At 34.3% G+C, this 20,185-nt stretch overlaps 2 protein-coding genes and 1 long non-coding RNA gene across 5 annotated transcripts in view; 2 read left to right on the top strand and 1 right to left on the bottom strand.

The window, feature by feature from the left end:
- The window catches only part of LOC126768780 (uncharacterized), a 70,426-nt gene extending 55,901 nt beyond the window's left edge, over window positions 1-14,525 (top strand). The window contains exons 22-24 of the mRNA XM_050487084.1: window positions 12,759-12,827; window positions 13,268-13,357; window positions 14,408-14,525. Of these exons, the coding sequence (XP_050343041.1) occupies window positions 12,759-12,827; window positions 13,268-13,357; window positions 14,408-14,476 (228 nt within the window). The 3' untranslated portion in view covers window positions 14,477-14,525. The remainder of the gene's footprint in view (window positions 1-12,758; window positions 12,828-13,267; window positions 13,358-14,407) is intronic.
- The window catches only part of LOC126768787 (cytochrome P450 4d2-like), a 104,417-nt gene that overhangs the window by 21,578 nt on the left and 62,654 nt on the right, over window positions 1-20,185 (top strand). The window contains exons 1-2 of one of the 3 annotated variants that reach the window (XM_050487115.1): window positions 16,553-16,997; window positions 18,968-19,057. The exons of 1 other annotated variant lie outside the window; for it this stretch is intronic. In XM_050487115.1, the coding sequence (XP_050343072.1) occupies window positions 16,841-16,997; window positions 18,968-19,057 (247 nt within the window). In that variant the 5' untranslated portion in view covers window positions 16,553-16,840. Of the gene's footprint in view, window positions 1-16,552; window positions 16,998-18,967; window positions 19,058-20,185 lie in introns of those variants that run through there. One more of the 3 variants, XM_050487111.1, reaches the window with a different exon arrangement.
- The window catches only part of LOC126768803 (uncharacterized), an 83,052-nt gene that overhangs the window by 31,268 nt on the left and 31,599 nt on the right, over window positions 1-20,185 (bottom strand). The window contains exon 2 of the long non-coding RNA XR_007669271.1: window positions 6,943-7,146. This is a non-coding gene — a long non-coding RNA (uncharacterized LOC126768803). The remainder of the gene's footprint in view (window positions 1-6,942; window positions 7,147-20,185) is intronic.

Raw genomic sequence — 20,185 nt, 5'->3', positions numbered from 1 at the left:
CCTGTTGAGCTACTTTAACCATTCTGTACATCTTCACAATATCCGCGACAAGGCAAATTGGACCTAGGCGAAATTTCATAATTAAATGTCGTAGATCTGGTTGTAGACGTGGTCCTATCATGAGATCGTCATTAAGAGAAATGCCATTCTCACCCTTACATGATGCATCAAAGACTACTCTCACTTTTGTTGTAGCCTTATCTTCACGAATCACTGCATGATGTGGCAAGTAAACAGCTTCTGTATTTTTATTAAATTTGATTTGTTCCATATGACCTAATTGCAAGTATTCTTCAATAGTGTCATCATATTGTTTTTTCAAATCTCTATTTCTGATTAATCTTTTTTCTTGTCCATAAAACCTGCGCACAGCTATTTCTCTTAAATTTCCATATTTTGATGCTGGGGTTTCTTTTGTAAAAGGCAATCTTACTATATATCGTCCTTTACAGTCTCTTTTTGTTGTGGTCGCAAACAAATCTTCACATTTTTGTTCCTCTGGTGTTAAGCGTTGATTTATTTTATCGGTAGGTTCTGCTTCTAGTTCCCAAAACTTCTTGAGAAGTTCATCATCGCTCATTTGTGTATGTAAATTCACAAATATACTGTGAGTGGTAGGTGAAATAACTTGACCTGACAGTACCCAACCCAAGTCTAGTGTGCTATGGTGATGCCATAAGGGCTACGAAGGAGACGTTCCTCTATTATTTTTCCATAGACATCACTCCCCAATAAAATATCGATTTTACCAGGAGTGTGGTAATTTGGATCTGCTAACTTCAAATTTTTAAGTTCAGGCCAGTTATTCATGACTATTGGTTTGATTGGTAAAAACGATGTTAATCTCAAAACATGAGCACCCAATTCAATTACAGTTTCAGTGTCATGGATTGATGATATAGCTATATTGACTACAGCCTTTGAGGTCAACACACTAACATTACCACCCAATCCACACACCGAACTCTTTACAAAAGTTTTCTTGAGTCCAAGTAACTGTACTGCTGATTCTGTTATAAATGAGGCCTGTGACCCCTGGTCGAGCAAAGCTCTCAGCAGTTGGTAGCTTCCATTTTTAGTTTGGACCCTGACTAATGCAGTAGCTAATAATACCTGAGTATATTTATCCTTGCTAGAATAACAATTAGTAACCATATTCAATGGTTGGTCAGTCTGCGGTTGATCATCACTAAAATGCATTGACTCAACAGCATGGTTAACAGGTACCGCAGACGCGATCGATCGATTTGGTTTTTGAGGATGAAGTAGTGTATGGTGTTTACGGTTACAGATCCGACATGAGGTACGTAAGAAACAAGATTTTACACTATGGTTAGACCCAAAACAATTAAAACAAAGCTTTTGCTTTTGCACAAAATCTATACGAGTCTTATAATCAGCATGATGAAATTTTTTACATTGAAACATTTTATGATTTTCCGAGCAAAACGGACATACGGTAGATGAAGCAGAAGAGACGTGATGTGCCTTAGGTTGATTATAATTATTTGATTTAAATCTACTTGTAGTAGGTTCCAAGAATTCCAATGCTCTAAAACGACTTATTAAAAATTCTTCGAATTGAGAAAAGGTAATTATTAAAGTAAGGGCATCCGACCCCCAACAACAATTGTCAATTGACAAATGTTGTTAATTGACAAATGTTGTTAATTGACAAATGAACAAATGCTTTATAAAATTTTTGAAGACCCCCTATTTTGTTTTTCAGGTACTTACATATTTAATAAGTTTCCTTCAACAATTCGCCGCTCCCGAGGTGGTAAGTCAGACCAAAATGGACTCATCCAATCTAGCGATGGTGTTCGCGCCGAACTGCCTCCGCTGCACCTCGCAGGACCCCAGAGTCATACTCGAGAACGCGCATAAGGAGATGACCTTCCTCAAAACACTCATCACTAACCTCGATACCTCGCACGTGCAAGATCTGCTGTGACCGACGAATCTCAATTACTGTAACAACAATGTCGCCAGACAAACTTTCTAGCGACGGTTGAATGTAGCCCTTAAATTAATTCTCGTAAGCTAGTATTATCGTCTCGCCGACCGCGGTAACAACGCGTGCGAGCAGGACGGCGCATGTGACGCGCTTTGTCGCTTAGGGATCGCCGTAGCGACGCCGTATGTATAACACGGTATAGAATGCTACAGGTAAAAACAAAAACAAACAAAAATTATTCAATGATCACGATGATTATGAATGAAAAATTATAATTTAATTAGCTATCGGTAAAATTGATATTGATGTTTGAAATAAAAACATATTTTTTTTTTATTATGAAATGTTGCTAAAATTAATTCTGACTGTTAAAATCCAAAATATATCCCGTGACATGGCGACGTGACCACCACGGACGGCGAGGCTGTGATACCACTATAGTAGCGAATCTTAACGCCTTTAGTGCAAGTAGTTAGAGGCGAGTTGACCATTTCCTATCAATTAATATATGTATACCATATTTCAAGCAAGTTCGATTACGCCTATGGTAGGTGAATACGAACGTTTAATAATTCCCTTACTTGAATTATAATTGACATTCTTGTATATTTTTTGTATTTTTGTACGCTGTGTAATAATTTTATTTGGTCGTATCCAAAGATATTTAATGAGATGTGATTTTTAAATATATTTAGACTTGAGCTTTACAAAAGTGTACGTGCAATGTTCGCCATGAATCTTTATAGGGACTGTTGCGTGTTTGTTATTAGTTGTAGGGTTTTGCGTGGGGAATGTACGGATATATTAATTTAAGTTTTTATTTCTATATTATAAGTACACAATTTAGTGCGTGAGTGCATAAATTCGGAGCCCGTGACGAATTAGTTATATATACGAGTTTCATAGCTTTACGAACGAACACATCACGGTTATTATAGACGTAGGTCGTTTACTTCGCATACTTTGAAGCTTTGAGCGTTGGTGGGAGGGTTCCGTAATATAATATCGGTACGATTTTATAGTCACACTTTAATAAGATAATGAATGAGAGCAGTGAATTATGAAAATTTATTTTTTATTGATCAAGTCTCTCAATTAAAACTTGCGTTATTTTATATACAAAACATTGCTTCTTAAATCTTTTACCGATTGAAGCAAATTGCGGATCTTTAGTTCAACACACTCACTCTTTCTGTCATCATTGATTTGACATTCGAATGAAGGAGACAGAGCATTCTTTAACTAATTACCTAAACAAAAGCCGCTAATTGCTAGTTCAGTTGTCGAAAACTTCCTTGACGTAAGTTTTATATGATAATATAGTAAAAAAATATATTAATTAATATAAGAACCATATCGTAATAATACTGTACCGTTATATAAATAATAATGCTTTTAAATTACGATTCCCGTCATTAGCTTTATAAACGTAAATTACGTACAATTCAAAATGATATCATAAACAATTATTGTTATTATTATTTCATCACAGATTAATTTGATATCATCGAGTAATTGCGAAAGTGTGTTTGTTTGTCATTGAAGTGTTAAATACTCAACCAATCATCATAAAATTTTATACATGTACATAGCCAGTATATAGAGAGAAGGACATAGGGTATCTAATATCTACCTCTCACTCACACGCGAACGAAGAGGGGGGAACAAGTTCTTCATAAAACCGAGGTCACAATAATGCATTTATTAAAACGATTCATACTTCTATATATTTTTAATGTTACGATCAAAGAACGATTACGCTCTTTGAGTTAAAAGGCCACAAATCATTGTTTTTTTTTGCGTATTTATTTATTTATTTATTTATTTATTTATTTATTAAAGAACACTAATATTACTTTTATGTATTCATTAATACCATTTTATAGGATAATAACTCTTCAACTTTTTAATCTCTAGCTGTAATTGAAACATATATTGTGATACATATTTGTCATCCTTGTGCCTCGGAGTTGTTTATGTATGTGCGAAATGTTTATTCGGGTAGTAAATTATGTACCACCTATGTGACTTCTATATAACGACTTCGTTATTTAACGTTACAAAAGAGTTTATTTAATCGAAAATCATGAATTACATAGATATATGAAATGATTAGCAACTATAATTACAATCGGTCGGTATGCTTTGAGATATTATATCAATTTAAGACTTGTATAGCGACCCGTTTAGATCGGTACTAACATCAAACAATGAAATAGTTATTTATTAGACTATAGTGGAACAGTAGACATATATATTATATTATATTCAGAAAGTCTCATATTTGTTTAAAAATATTCATTAAAAACATTCGTACATTTTATACGCTTGCCTGCCTGCTGCCTATAGATCGTAGGTCCTGGGTTCAAACTCCAGCTATTGGGTTTTTCTGTCGAAGAATCTCAGTAGAATTTGGAAGTGTTTACGCTCCTGTGCACGCTCTGCGTACGCAACGTCGTGTTATTGTGAGGCAGGGAATAGTGTCACCTGTGTTTGCGTACTCGTGCAGTTGGCTCATTTCTCTTAAGATTGCTTTCGAGACCGAAATCGATCGGAAATCGGAAAATTAGGACATCACTATATTTTATAAAAGATATTTATTTATTGATAATTTTTTTTGTAATAATTTTCTTTAAATATCTGAATTCTTTCTTATGGAATATAATATATTATACAAGCTTAAAGGGATATATAATAAAATTAGTAGAGAATGTTTTCAAGAATTGATCAAATTTGGATTGGATTAAATAGGCTATTTTATTAAAAAAAATAAACTTGAAAAAATCCTAATTATGAATAAAACAAAAATACACAGTGAAATAAAATGCTGTTGTAAAAATATTACTTAATAGTAATATTTATGAAAGTTACAAGAACATTTTACTTCAATGTGTACTAGGAAAATATACACGTAGAACTGTTTACATCGCTGCGCTGCCTTAAAAATTTCCTTCAAAAATAATAAATTATGATCAAATTGTATTTACATTAAATATTATCTAAAAACATAGTCGTTGCTTGCTTCGGTCTGGCATTTGATAAATAAAATATAAATATAAAAAATAAAGTTTTATAATGTATGTTTTTGTTTTTAATTAAAATCTCTCAGTAAGAAAATAGTTCTCAATATATCTCGATTAAAACCTGGAAACAAAAACAAGTAACAAGTTTCCTTGTTTGTAATGAAATAAATGATTTGATATTTTTATATTAATTATATTTTTATATGAATTTTTGTCGTATATTTGGCGTTTTCTATTTCTTAAATAAAGAAGTGTACTCACTAAGAGCATCCGTTTGTAATGTAAAAATAAGGAATTCAATGGACGATCGTTACAATCTTAGAGCATGTTACAAGAGTTTGATACTTTGAACATTCGTGTTATATCGCCAAGCAGCAATATTTGGTCTTATTCCGGCTTGAAGGGTGAATCGAGCCAGTGTCGTATTGGCGTTGTGGGGGATTGTATATATTTCTTTCAGGTTACCCATTTTGGTAGCGCTTGACGATTTAAAAACGGTTGTTAGTCTATAAGATTAAATCATTTTGATTTGATTGACTTGTATTACATGATACGTGCATGCTCTTATTGAGTACTATTCTTTTAAAAATACACTTGTATTTTTTTTGCTAATATATAATGTACATTCCACTGTATAACCTTTTGTTAATTAATCTGTAATCTGAACTTAAAAAAAAAGATAAGAATCAACTCGTCAAATAAAAAAAAAGATAAAAGTCATCTAACTCTTGTAGACCGTAAATTTCCATGTCATATTGTAATTATATTTTTTTTTTTAATTTGGATAAAATTTAAGTGAAATAATTAAACTATATACCTGTAGACTTCGTATAAATATATACAATTATAATTTATGTTATAATGATTTACTTTTTAATATTATATTTTTTATTAGTATATATATATATCTAGGAATACTGCATTTGCCCGACTATCAACTCAAGCTACAAAAAATATTAAAAAAAACATTACATCACCATGTCTATAAATGTATTTAAAATAGTTATCATACAAAAAAAATCATTTAAATTATAATATTAGTTTTATATATTTTGTGAGCTGGAGCGGGGAGGCTTTGAAATGCATCTAGCTCCAAGACGTCTCGAATTGAATCAGTAATTTCAGTGCTTCAGCCATTCGGCTGTTCGGCCAGGTCATTCCTGCAAAATAAATTGCGCCTTAAACTTAATGTATCGTACCTAAGAAAAAACACATATTATAAGCAAGATTGTACTGCTCATTAGAATTAGTAGACGCTGGGTGCAAAAAACACTACGTTTATTTTCTACGAAATTGTATTTTATATACCAGCGTCAGCGGGTAATTTAATTATCATAAAATATTCATCTGTAATGCTTCTTGCACAAAGTATATTAAATAATTAAATTCTTTAATTTTATAGAAAAAAAGTAGTAGCAAAAAATGTATTAGAGTTTCCTACTTAAAATCAGTCTTCAAAATATAATTATTAAAAACCAGTTTTAAAATGTAGTTTTTAAAAACGGAGCGTTATAAGAATACTCCTACAATATTATAAAAACAGTATATGGCAACCCTACAGGGAGCCAATTTATACGAGAATAATTATTCAATCTATACCACGATTTTCACTTAATGCCCGGTTTACATTATTCCAGTCCAGCGATCTAGTCCAGTACTGGATTGCTTACTGGAAAAATGTAAACCGGCACTGGAATGAACTGAATCCAATCCAGTAAACCGGGCATAATCTTTGAAATGCAAAGTATTTTCTTGCAGAAATCAATTCACACCTTTAGTGCAGCTATACTTTGTAAACACATCTTTCCAAGGCAAACAATTCGTCAGCTATGGCTTCGCTAAGCTGTGCATACATAAATGTTACCTGTTTATTCAATCTATTGTGCCATTACTAAGCTAAGATGTAACGGCAATTATCCATCGTTATAAAACAGATACATATTTATGAGTCACATGGAGAACAGCCGCTGCATCTTGCTTACAGTCGGGTCAAACCGATCTTTATCGAAAACTGGTATTATTCGAATTTCATGTAGTTTTAGTTGCTAAGTTATAGTTCAACTAACAAAGGATTATATCAATAAGATAATGAAACTTGTTATAAATGTAGACATAGTTCTAATGTTCTCTTCTGTGCTAGAATTTGTGATGGTTACATGAGAAGCACTGTTTATTGACTACCTAATGAGATGCACACTGCGGTTGCTATATTTTTGGCAGCTAGATTTATCATAGTATTATATTGTATATTAAATTGCTTGTAATATCAGAATATGTAAAATTGTATAGTGCTTATAAATAAATGCAATAAGTAAATTCAATACCTATAAATCCTATGTATATAATATGCCTCTTATGTTGATCGGGACAATATACCTAATGCCTATGATGTTCATAAATGATGGTTCGCTGTGAAGGCGGACACTCGAAATAATAAAATTGATTTATCCATTGGATAAATGCGAATACCAGATTTTGTTTTATTGGAATTCCTTGAAGTAATTGTTTTACATTCTAAGTTTTATTTATTCTTATAGTAATTTTCTTTTTAACAAAATATACGGCACAGGAAAGACGATATAATCGCGATTTAATGCCATTTAGTTAAATATTCAAGTAATAATTAAGAATTCATAACAGACTTTATTTATTCGTTTATATCATTATATATGATACATATTTATTTGACTGCCTCGTTGGTCTAGTGGCTTGATTTAAGGCCGCCAACCCGGAGGAACCCAGGACGGGTTCAATTCCCAGATCGGGCCAATAAAAAGTTATTGGGTTTTTCTGTTAGAAAATTCTTGGTAGCATCCGGAGTCTGAAATTTGGAAGTGTGTACACTCTCGTGCCTCGGAAAGAACGTAAAGCTATCCTGCGTCTGAATTCTTTCTGGTCGTGTCGGATTGCCGTCCCATCGGATTAAGAGAGTGAGGGAAGAGAGAGTGCACCTGTGTTTGCGCACACACAGGTGCACTATATTATCTCCTGCGCAGTTGGCGAATCTCTCTTGAGATTGGCCGCTGTGGCCAAAATCGGTCTGGAGGACATTATTATTATATATGACGGCGACTGCGATAGATAAGCGGCACACCCGTCATCGCTAGGTGCTTTTGGTACAGGGTCCATGGCGTAGGTCTCAGGCAATTAACCACAAAGATAGTGTATGATAATTCTTGTATTTTATGTAGGTAATCAGCAATCACAAATTACAAAGTAGACGTTTCTTAGCTCGGCCTACCTGACCATATAGAAAAGTAACTCATAATTAAATCACATCAGAAAGGATACCACAAGTGAGATTAAAAATTAAATTAACGTTACAAAATCACAGTAATAATTAATGCACCAAGTATTGACAGCAACACACATTACTAGCACTTCTTGCCAGTGAGTATGTGACAACAAATGGGTCAATAACAGTTCTTCTCTCTGTTAAACCCGATAACACATGGGACAGTACCAGTCCTTCTCTCTGGTACGTGTACCCAAGTCTAATATAAGTGGGCAGTATCAGTCCTTCTCACTGATAAGCCCCAAACAGGTTAGACATTACCAGTCCTTCTCACTGGCAAGCTATAGGTATACTTGGTGTAATAATTCACTAGTCTGTACAGGTGGATGGGCCTTCACCCGCATCCTCTTCGTCTAACTCTTCACTTAATACGTCTAATTCACGCGGAATATGGTCTTGTGGTATATTTCTTATGCGATCATGGGCATACTTGTAGTAAACAACGATCTCCTAATGTTTCTTTATGTTTTAAAGTTTCTTCAGGAGTCAACCACGCATAAATTGACAAGTCGCTCGCTGCGAAATATCTCTGCGTGCACTCCATTAGCTTTTGAATGTTAGCTCGACTTACCTCCTCGCATCAAATATTAATGCTAGGATCGAAAATCGAATTGGAAAATTGGTTGGATCTCACCGTAGTATTGATAGGTCGTATCGCATCAATGATACGATCGGTTTCACCAGCACTGTGGTTCGTGGCAGCACTCACGGAACGCCGTGGCGAAGACAATACCGTAGAGTCCCGATGCTCCATCATAGTCACAATCATTACTCGCGGTCGTAGCAGCGTCCCGCGTAGAGGTGAGCGGTTCATTCTTCCAACGACGTTAATCGAATTCTGGAACGTGAGTCATGGTCATGCGACCGTTATTAGGCAAGTTTCTTAGCTATCATTGAGCAGAATCACTGTTAATTAATAATCCAAAGCAGAGTAGGTAAATAAAGAAATTATCGCAATGTAGGTAAAAGCTAAATTGTAGTTACTAAGAAACTTATAGAGTACGACACATAGCTAAGCTATTAATACGTAAGATCACTGTTAATTAATAACCCAATGCAGGATAGCTAAATAAAGAAATCATCGCAATGTAGGCGGTACGAGGTAAATTGTAAAGTTACTAAGACACTTAGTACGACACATAGTAAGACACAATGTCTATTGCTTTTAAATAATTTGGAACGTACTCACCAGATCTTTTTCATAAGTTACCACAAATTTCTGCACTCACTAAACAATAATACTTTGGTAGGGTAGTAAAATAAATCGTAACTCCTTTAATTTGCATAGCCAACGGTCCTATTTCTGCTGCTATCTTTGCTGAGCTGAGCGTATCAGAACACATAAGGTTCCGATCTTGAAGGTTTGAAGCGCTTGTTATCCGGCGCACTTTGTTATCACGATCATGTAGTTAGCGTTTCAAATAAGAAAATGTCTTCATTTCTAGCAGCAACTTGCTTCTGTTGGAAGTTTCGATGGTGCATGCCAAACGATGGAGTGTAGTGTCGAATTGTGAGGTATGTGCAAGGACATACGATATAGCGATTTCCTCAGCAGTCAGGTTTTTCCATTGCACTATTAGTGACGTCATCAATCGACTTGCATATGCAGCCATACATTAGCCTTCCTTTGGCCGACCGTTCTTAATGTTTATAAGAGCTGCCGCAATGGTTTCAGCACCATCATAACGAGCAAGAAATAGCTCCTTGAAATAAGTCCACGTCATAGCAGAATGTGATAATTGTGACAGCCACGAAGAAGCACTGCCTTTCAAGGACTTGCTGAGCGCAATGATCAAGGCACCTCCTTCCAGCGCTTGTTCTGCCATACAAATATCAATGGTCGAGCACCAGACACGTGCATCAGCATTATTAGAGTCGGGATTGAACTCTGGGAGTGTTGGCACAGCTCGACGTGATTTCATAGCTTCAAAAAAATGCACCATATTCCGTTGTTGGAGTTCAAACGTCATCTGCCATTGACTTTCATGGGTAGTTGGTGGTTGCGATGCCCGAGTGAATCCCACTTCTGATGACGGCGACTGCGATAGATCAATGGCACACCCGTCATCGCTAGGTGTTTCTGGTACAGGGTCCATGGCGTAGGTCTCAGGCAATTAACCACAAAGATACAGTATGATAATTCTTGTATTTTATGTAGGTAATCAGCAATCACAAATTACAAGTAGGTATATTATAACTATCGGAGTTGCGAGAACCAACGGTCCCGTTTGGAAGGTCCGAAATGTATCGTTCTCTGTAATGAATTGAGTTTCCGACTCATCGCTCTCTAACCATTAAAATGTGACAGTTGCCCCTCCAAACGATTCCGATCACGTGAGTCATTACGTCACGGCGGTCATACCCTACCGATACAATAAAATCAAATGAGTTACTAATTAGTCCTAATCGACGACATATATATTTTATAAAAAGTGGGCTTAACGCTAAAAGTTTTTTTACCAATCAACCACAGCGCAGAAAGGAACCTTTTTAGCATGCAAAAAAAGTTATTGGTTTTTTTTGTCTGGAAGTTGGAAGTGTGTACAGTCCTGCGTCCTGAACTCTTACCGGTCATGTCAGATTGCTATCCCATCGGATTGTGTGAGTGCACCTGTTTTTGCACTTTTACTTATGGACTAGGAATTATGGACTATAATATGTCCTGCTTTAGTCTTGTTTGCGCTAGTCTCCCTTGAGATTGGCCGCCGTGGCTGAAATCGGTCAGGAGGACATGTTTATTATTGTTAAGACAAATAATTTAATGGTGGTAGACTTTGGGTAAGCTCGTCTGGGTAGGTACCACCCACTAATCAGATATTCTACCGCAAAACAGCACTTGGTATTGTTGTGTTCCGGTTTGAAGGATGAGCTAGTGTAATTACAGGCACAAGGGACATAACATCTTAGTTCCCATTTCTTACAATACCAATGTCTATGGGCGTTGGTGACCACTTACCATCAGATGACCCATATGCACGTCTGCCTTCCTATTCTATAAAAAAAAAAGTATTTCAAAAGCATTGTATAAACTATTTCATTATAAGTATAAAACATTTATAGTCGTCTCCTGTTTTGAGATTTTTTTATCCCAAGCTGAATCTAAAATACCGACAATCTACATATAATTATGATAGTCATTATTCGTTATGACTAACGTTTAAAAACAATTGTGTCTATTATTTAATGACGGGACATTTATTTGCTAAAACTTATAAACTGTATTCGTCTAATGTAATTTTGTAATCAAAATAATATTGTTTTTATATGAAATTGTTTAATTAATTAAATTAAAATGTTTGCTAGTGACATTATACGTTAGCTAAGTCACTTAACGTTTAGGAACCGATGGTAGCAGAATAAAATGTTGCTTCGTTTGCTTAAGTTCATAAATAAAATGCTTAGACCAAAGCATATGCATAATATCGTTGATTCCACATATTTAATACGATATGTTAGAAAATTCGCCGGAGCCTCCGTTCTTACCATTGAAAGTAGCTCGGCGGGTGTCATAACAACAACGTTCTCACTTTTTGGGTGTATTTCTTTCATTTTTTGGTACTCCTTATATTTTTATTGCTTATACAAGATTCAAGTGGAGGACCAGACCATTCTTCGGACTTTGTACAACACAAAGTTACAACATTACGGAGACATGGTTGAGAGACTTACGAATACCATGTTCATTTTATACGCTATGTGGAAAGTACCATTCGATTTGAGCGGTAGCACAGTCGATATGCAAGTGATAGTGAACATCGATAAAGCCCTAAAAGCGTTGGGTGAAAATGCGATTTGCTCGAAATATTTTCGTTTAGTCTCTGTCATTTGTCTTGCGCAGATAATTATAAGTGTAACTCGAATATTCAGTGTTTGGATGTCACTTCTTACTTTAGGCATAAAAATGCCAATTGAGAAAGTATTCCAAATGGTTTTTACCGACTCTATTGTTTTCATTATAACGACACAGTATTGCTCTTATTTGTTGATTTTACGAAGAAGATATAAAGTTGTGAATAAAGTACTGAATTCTGTAAAACCGAATACTATCTCAGATTTTTTCGAAATCCGTCTCAAGGAAGCAGGAGTAATCGGCAAACCGTTTCTAGTCCAAGAGAAGCATGTCTCGAAAAAGATCACGGCTTGTGGAAAGATTTATAGTATATTATATAAGGCTACAGAAACTGCTAATGAAAAATTCGGCTTTGTTATATTGTTAACAATGATGATGACTCTATTACAAATCATTTTGTACTTGTATTATTTTATGGAGGCAACTGCGTCTGGCTTATTTCATGATTTCCAAAATTATGTTGATTTTTTAATTTACGTTTTTTGGCAAATCGGATATGCGTTAAGTATTATATATGTTTGCATTTATTTTAGTGAAGCGACTGTTAAAGAGGTGCGTAAGGAAATATCAATTCTTTTTTTAATAAGATAATATGGATAAAATATTTTACATACATATTTTTTTATTTCACAGGCTCAGATTACACCACACGTAGCGCATGAAATTATAAACAGTGATGTAGACCCTTCGATAAAAACGGAGGTAATTTAATATTAACATTAGCATGGTATTATATCGCATAAATGTGTGCATAAATGCTTAAATAGAGGCGCAATACCTAGTCACAATATTAATGTGATGGGACGACAATCCGAAATAACTTTACACGTTTTCCGAGACACCAGATAGTATAGCTAACTTCTAAACTCCGACTGCTATTCAGAATTTTTTTGACAGCAAATGCCCAAAACTTTCTGCTGTTCTGACTCATGATTTGACCTATCATCTTTTATATTTTCAACCTTAAGCTATAAGATTAGCACGAAAGCCGGTAGAACTAAAGGTATAAAAGATATATAACATCTTAGTTCCAATTCGTTGGAAATGGTTAATATTTTTTACAGGGTTAAACCTATGGGTGGGACCATTTGTTGGTCTGTTATTAGTTGAACATACAATAAAATAATAAAGTTTATTTTTAGGCTGTTCATTTATCGCTGCAAATCCTTCACCAAATACCAATCTTTACCGCTCATGGTTTATTCAAACTGGACTATATGATGATGTTGGAAGTAAGTGTCTTAATTTTTTTAAATCAAATTGAAAAATAACTACAGGTAATACATCTATAATTGAAATAAATAGAAAAAAGTAAAGTCAAATAGTCTGTCGATGTTTTCACTGCAGGTTTAAGGTCTCCTCTTCTTTTTGTAGTAGTTTTTGGAGCTCATTCCATCTCACTGCTTCAAAACAGCAAGGTGAACACATATGTGGCTATTATCCTTAACAGATACGATCAACAGATTTTCTTACAATATATGCATTATTATTACTGGTGGTAGGGCTTTGTGCAAGCTCGTCTGGGTAGGTACCACCCACTCATCAGATATTCTACCGCAAAACAGCAATACTTGATATTGTTGTGTTCCGGTTTGAAGGGTGAGTGAGCCAGTGTAATTACAGGCACAAGGGACATAAAATCTTAGTTCCCAAGGTGGCGCATTGGCTATAAGCGATGGTTGACATTTCTTACAATGCCAATGTCTAAGGGCGTTTGGTGACCACTTACCATCAGGTGGCCCATATGCTCGTCCACCTTCCTATTCTATAAAAAAAAAAATGCATTCACCGTCAAGCATGTGATGCATTATAAACACAAATTAAGCACATGAAAATTCAGGCCTTGAACCTGCATTGGATTTTTGTGATTTAACTACATTCGGAGACTCGGCTCCTATCGAAATGTTATATGAACAAAAAATAAATTTTCTTTATATGGTATATTATAACCAGATATTATAATTATTTATTCCTAGTTTTTTTTGCAACAATAATGTACCGTATATTTGCATTGAATCTCTTGTTATTGTATTTCTTATATGCGAGCTAAACTTTAAAATTGTAAAATGTATTATTTAACGTAATTTTGTATGAGACAGTGACAAAGATGCTTAGTATTGGTAAGTCTGAGGTAGATGTTGGTAGAAATATTTTTAATCCTGAAACGTAGTGATACGGGCTGGTAATAAATATGCAGGCATATTAAAATAACATTAATACAAAACAAAGCTAAGATACACCAAAGGCACGGACATTAAAAACATCTAATTATTTTGTTTCAGGGTGCACGTTCTGTGACTACTTTTCTAGTGATTCTGCTGCAGTTTGTTACGGACAAACATTCTAATTAAAACAAATATTAACACACATGCTTAGCATAATAAAATCCATCTAAAATAATTAGAAGTCTTTTATTTATAAAACCTTATTTGAAATTTGCTCAAAAGTCCTTGAGCATAAAAATAGACACCGATCAGTGGAATATTCAATACAAAATATTTATTGTAAATGTATGTTATTTGTAGAAAGTAATCATTCATGGCAGGTAAAATAATTAAATATTATAATTGTATGCTAGGGCTGTACTGTTGCATTTGTAAGTTAAACACTACATATAGATGTTCTGCTCTGTATATAAATTATAACATTTTCTGTACTAGAATAGAAGAGTCTTTTTTTGTAGCTGCCTTGAATACTAATGAATATTATGATGATATAATTGAAATAGTGTCAAGTTAATGAATGAACTTAGGCTTTTTAAACCAAACACAAGCCCCCTTCACACATGAAGCCGCACGTACGGAAGTAAGTTTTGAATATTGTTAAAGATTATATTATTGCAAAATATTAAAACAAAATCTAAGCATCTGATAAAAGTCGGTTGGTTACTGAGGCGTATAAATGGAAAATCCTATCGGGTACACGGCTGGTACTTATATAAGGAAAGACGATCTGTAATGCTTCTTAATAACATTAAATCGCCTTGTTTGACAATAATAGGTACATGCTTACCTAAGTAATCACGTATCAGACGTTAGCATGAATCTCCGAAGTAAAACTATCGCTACGTGCTTATTTTTAAAAATGAAGCGTATGTTTAAAAGGCTGTTTCTATGTATTTGAAAGTCTTTGTAATAATTGTAATAAAGTCTTTGTAATGGTCTAATTTTTGGAAGTCCATATGATTAAGCTCCGAGTTTGCTATTCCAGTCAATAATTCTTATCCATCATTCATTCTCATCTGATGATTATGTGTTTTAGAAATATGTCAAATCAGTAAAAAGTAGTACAAATGGTTTTTCAACCAGGGGAAACTAAGATTTCATATCTCTTATGCTTGTACATAATTGTACTGGTTCACTCACTTTTCAAACTGGAATTCAGCAATACAATGTATTGCAATTTGTAGTAGTTATCTGTAGAATAATTGTTGAGAGGAGGATTGTCAAGGTCACAGGATTTGGTGATAACCAGTTTATACGATGTGTCCCACTCCCACATTTGCAGGCTGTTATTACTATTAGATTTAACTATCAGATTTTGTGTGCATAGAATTCGTTATATACATTTAATTTATAATAATGTCATGTGTTTCGGTGAGCAATTGTTGGTGGACATGTGAGAGTTTGATGCAGAGCCGCCAAACGGATACACTATGAGCTTAGAACCGATTTAAAAAGGCGAAGCATTCATAGATAAATGTGACTAGCAATAAGATAATGTGAAATGCTTTATCATTGGCCATGGTATATTCGGTTGTACTTTACGTCGTTATTATCAAATACGTAGTCAAATTTTTGTATTGATTTTTAAGTGAATAATATGGATTTTAAGTTGATTCTGAAAAAAAAAAACAAAATAAATCTCAGCACCACCTACCTCATATCCTATCAGCTATTACTTACACCGTTGGTTGCCTGGAACAGATCGCTATGTAGCGATAAGGTCGCCATAATTGTATGCTACTTTTATTTAGGCTAGAAGCCGAGATGGCCTAGTAGTTAGAACGCGTGAATCTTAACCGATGATCGTGGGTTCAAACCCGGGAAAGCATCACTGAATTTTTATTTGTTTAATTTGTGATTATAATTCATCTCGTGCTTGACGATGAAGGAAAACATCAAAAAAAAACCTGCATGTGTCTAATTTCATTGAAATTAATTCACATGTGTATTCTACTTCTCTGGAGTAGCGTGGTGGAATAAGCTCTAAACCTTCTGCTCAATAAGGGAGAGGAGGCCTTAGCCCTGCAGTGGGACATTAACAGGCTGTTACTATTTATTTAGGCTGTATCCATGTGTATTTTTCTCCTTGTGGTTTACAGTAAAGTATAAAGTAAAGTAAATCTCGTAAACTGCCAAGTATCACACAGTACATATACAGCCTACTGCTTCCGTGAATAAACAGTTGATAACATCAACCACGCTTGTTTGCTAGCCTGCATAAAACTTAGTACTCTCGACAACGTACGCGTTCATATAATATATATCGCGTGAAATAGACAAGTGTGTTTTCCTAGAGCTGAAGGTTGCCCTTTATGCGCCATGAACCTGTGATCCTAAAGTTATTAAAGCAGAGAAGTTGTCCGCATACCGACGGTAGTGCAAAGGAAAAATGTTCTTATAAAATAGAGTGCAAATTTTTTTCACAGATACGCTCAACGCACTCGTAAATATACTCGTCTCGGATTCGTATTCAAATATTTCGGCTTAAAAATGATCGCGTATTTTTTGCTTACGATTTTTGTGCTGTGGTTTATCCTATTTAGATATCGAAGGAGGAGAATGTATAAGTTGGCTTCGGTCATTCCTGCTCCAAAGGGCGATTTTCCCGTTATAGGAATAACGAGCTACTTGGCAGGGAGTACAGAAGGTATTTTAAAAATTTAAATTAAGGTTTTAATGCAATATACAATTCACTGTGTATAATTTGGTAGAATAACTCGCCAATACTATTTTCGTTTTGTTGTAACTTAACTTTAATTTTTTATTATAAGTAATGATTTTCACTTCTGGTGGAAAATTTTAATTGTTTTTTAATTTACAAGCACTAATTTTTATCTGTTATTATTGGCATAATTTCGGGACCAGCTGAAATCAAGTGCTGTGTTTTGACTCAGCTATTTTCTGCTTAAACCTGGTTTCTATTGCCCCAGAAAATTTTAAATGATTTTTTTGTCCTATTTTCATTTCATATATTTGTTTAGTTCTGTAGTGTGTGACAATAAAAGTTGCTTTCCTAATTTTAAGTGTAGAAAAAACTTCATAAATTAGTAAGTTACTAGTTATTTTCTCTAACAATTAAATAAATAAGGATAAGAAAATAATAATACAATTATGTGCATACATTTATTTAACCTTGCTTGAAAATCTACAAATTTGCGACCCATCCAATTCTTATTTTGTATTATAAGTCATATTAATAATTTCTACATAAATAATATTAATAATTTTATATAATAATTAATAAATTGGACAAGTTAAATCATCACTTTAAATTTTATTATAGAAATCATTTCTTTGCCGCAGAAGGAATTATTTATTTTGCAGAGACGGATATCAAATGAAATGTACGCCGTATTTTGTATTTTGTTATATATAAACACGTTTTAAATTAATATGTATAACATAATGTAGCTGTGCGCGCGATTTCACCCGCGTAATAACCTAAAATCATTAAGATAAGATTTATAATATTTCAGTATATACAACATTTTCATATTTTTTTTCGTGGGGTTTTAGTATTTATTGGTTTTTGCCGCACCCGGATCTAGATAGGATATATATAACATACAATTGTCCATGAGAAAAACAGCATTCCCTTAAATTAATTTCGACATACTTGAATGTCTTTCCCTGCTTTATTATTGTGACTGAAAACGATACCTTCCCAGGAAATTGTTCCCTTTTGAAACTGAAACGTAAATCTGTGTAGTACTTCTTATATAATATATAACTAACCGAACAGGTATATATTTAACAAAACAATGAGAAAAAAGTATATACGGCAACAAAACGAAATACCTATCTGAACTTTAACTTACTTAACTTACAACAAATTTATTTACAAACCGAAAAAAAGAGTATTTTCAAACAACCTACTCAACTACCTGTTGAAATATGTCAAAACTATAAAAAGTACTGAAACTTGTCTATGGTCTTATCGCGATATCTTTCGTAAGAATTATGAAAATATAATAATAAGAATAATTATATTATTATATATGATTATTTGGACTGTGTTGTGCAGAAATGGTCCACATTACAAACAATTAAGATTTTTAAGAGGAAATGTTTTAAAATAGTAAAGAGCGCTGGTCCATTTCGCCCAGAGATTCTATTCAAAGGGGAAATGTGGTTTTTTTTTTTTATATATATGCCGGGAGGGCAAATGACTCTACTCCACCTGATGGTAAGTGGCAGTAGAGTCCAAACGCGACGACGGCCAGTACAGACGGGAAAAACGTTCTGTACTAGCCGCCTTCGCCTTGCCGGCCCGCAAGATGCCTCTTCACGCCTCGTTTGAAGGAACCCGGGTTGTAAGAGGAGGGGAACACGTGAGCTGGTAAGGAATTCCATTTTTTGGAAGTGCGACAAAGAAAGGAGTTGCCAAATTTCTTTGTTCGCGATGGAATTGATGTCACAGTTAGGCGGTGACATCGAGAACCAGTTCGCGTGGACTTAAGAAGGAAGGGAGGAGGTTAGCATTCTTGCCACCATTCCATGCACTTATCATTTGTACAGTAGTTTATTCTTAATTTTATTTTGTATAAATAATACATTAATAGTTAATTTACAATGAACTATGTTTAATTTGTCTACAAATAAAATATTTACTTTCAGATATAATGTTGACTATGCAAAGATTCAGCTACTCGGCTATGGAAAACGACGGCATCATAAAAGGCTGGTTAAATCATTTACTTTACTTTTGTAAGTATTTGTTATTATTATTATTTAATGTTTTAATTTATCGCAGGATATACGAAGAGAGAATAGCCCATTTGTCTGTCGCAGCCAGATGAGATGAGGGCACGCAAAAATCTAGTTTCTCCACCATAGTTTTATTAATAACAATTATTTTTTACCTAATTTCATAAAAAATATAAAAACGCAGATATCTATACTTCTATGTACATACATTTTATAATAATAATATTAAAAAGAGAAAAGATTTAAGTTTTTGTAATGGATAAACACAAAATCCACTGAATCGATTTTAAAAATTACCCATAGAAAGCTACATTATCAGTGAGTAACGTAGGCTATATTTTATTTAAATCTAAAAGATATTATTTTTGTTAATGTTTAAAATAGTCCTTACGCAGAATTACACGACTACATCTCCCAAGGTGGCGATGTCTTCCATACCGAATTCGGTCATAACGTTCGGCTTAACGGCAACTAGCCAATAAACAGTTGCGCAATAAATATTATGGAGCACAAATGTGTGCGTAAGTAAGTCCACTCTGTTTCCTCACTCTCATAATCCGACAAGATATTTTCATAATTTTCGAGGCACGGAATTTAAGCCACTGTCAACTCTTTTTTGAGTTTTTCTTGATAGGAAACCACATTACTTTTGAATGTTTACAATCAGTGATATATACACAGGTGTGTGAATTACGTAGGGCTGCCGTTGAGGATGCAGAATGAAACCGAACGAATTTAACTTATACGTTTATTTAAGTAATTAAATTTAACAATTAATTATTTCTAATTTCTAATACGTGACAGTCTGTTCGATGTCAGAACAAAAAGTGAAGATCTGTAGTCTGAATTACATATTTATAACGAAATCGGTGAATCACTGAATGGTCCCCACGGTATGGCAATTCTTGGTAGCACTCGATGTTCGGGAGGTCTTGCGAAACAAAGCAGCGACGCTGGCAACAGGTGCTAGCTTCAAGGAATGCATGGTGTGATTATTTCTCACGGTATGGTATTTCTTGGTAGCGCTCGATGTTCGGGGAGGTCTTGCGATTATTTCTTAACAACTCCCTCCGCAGGATCAGCAGCTATTTGGAGACTTTTGTCGAAAATAGTGCTGATAGAGACATA

Source organism: Nymphalis io, chromosome 5 (assembly GCF_905147045.1).
Source record: "Nymphalis io chromosome 5, ilAglIoxx1.1, whole genome shotgun sequence".
Lineage (NCBI taxonomy): Eukaryota > Metazoa > Arthropoda > Insecta > Lepidoptera > Nymphalidae > Nymphalis > Nymphalis io.
The sequence above is the reverse complement of the archived record's forward strand: the minus strand, read 5'-3'. Positions and strand labels throughout refer to the sequence as shown.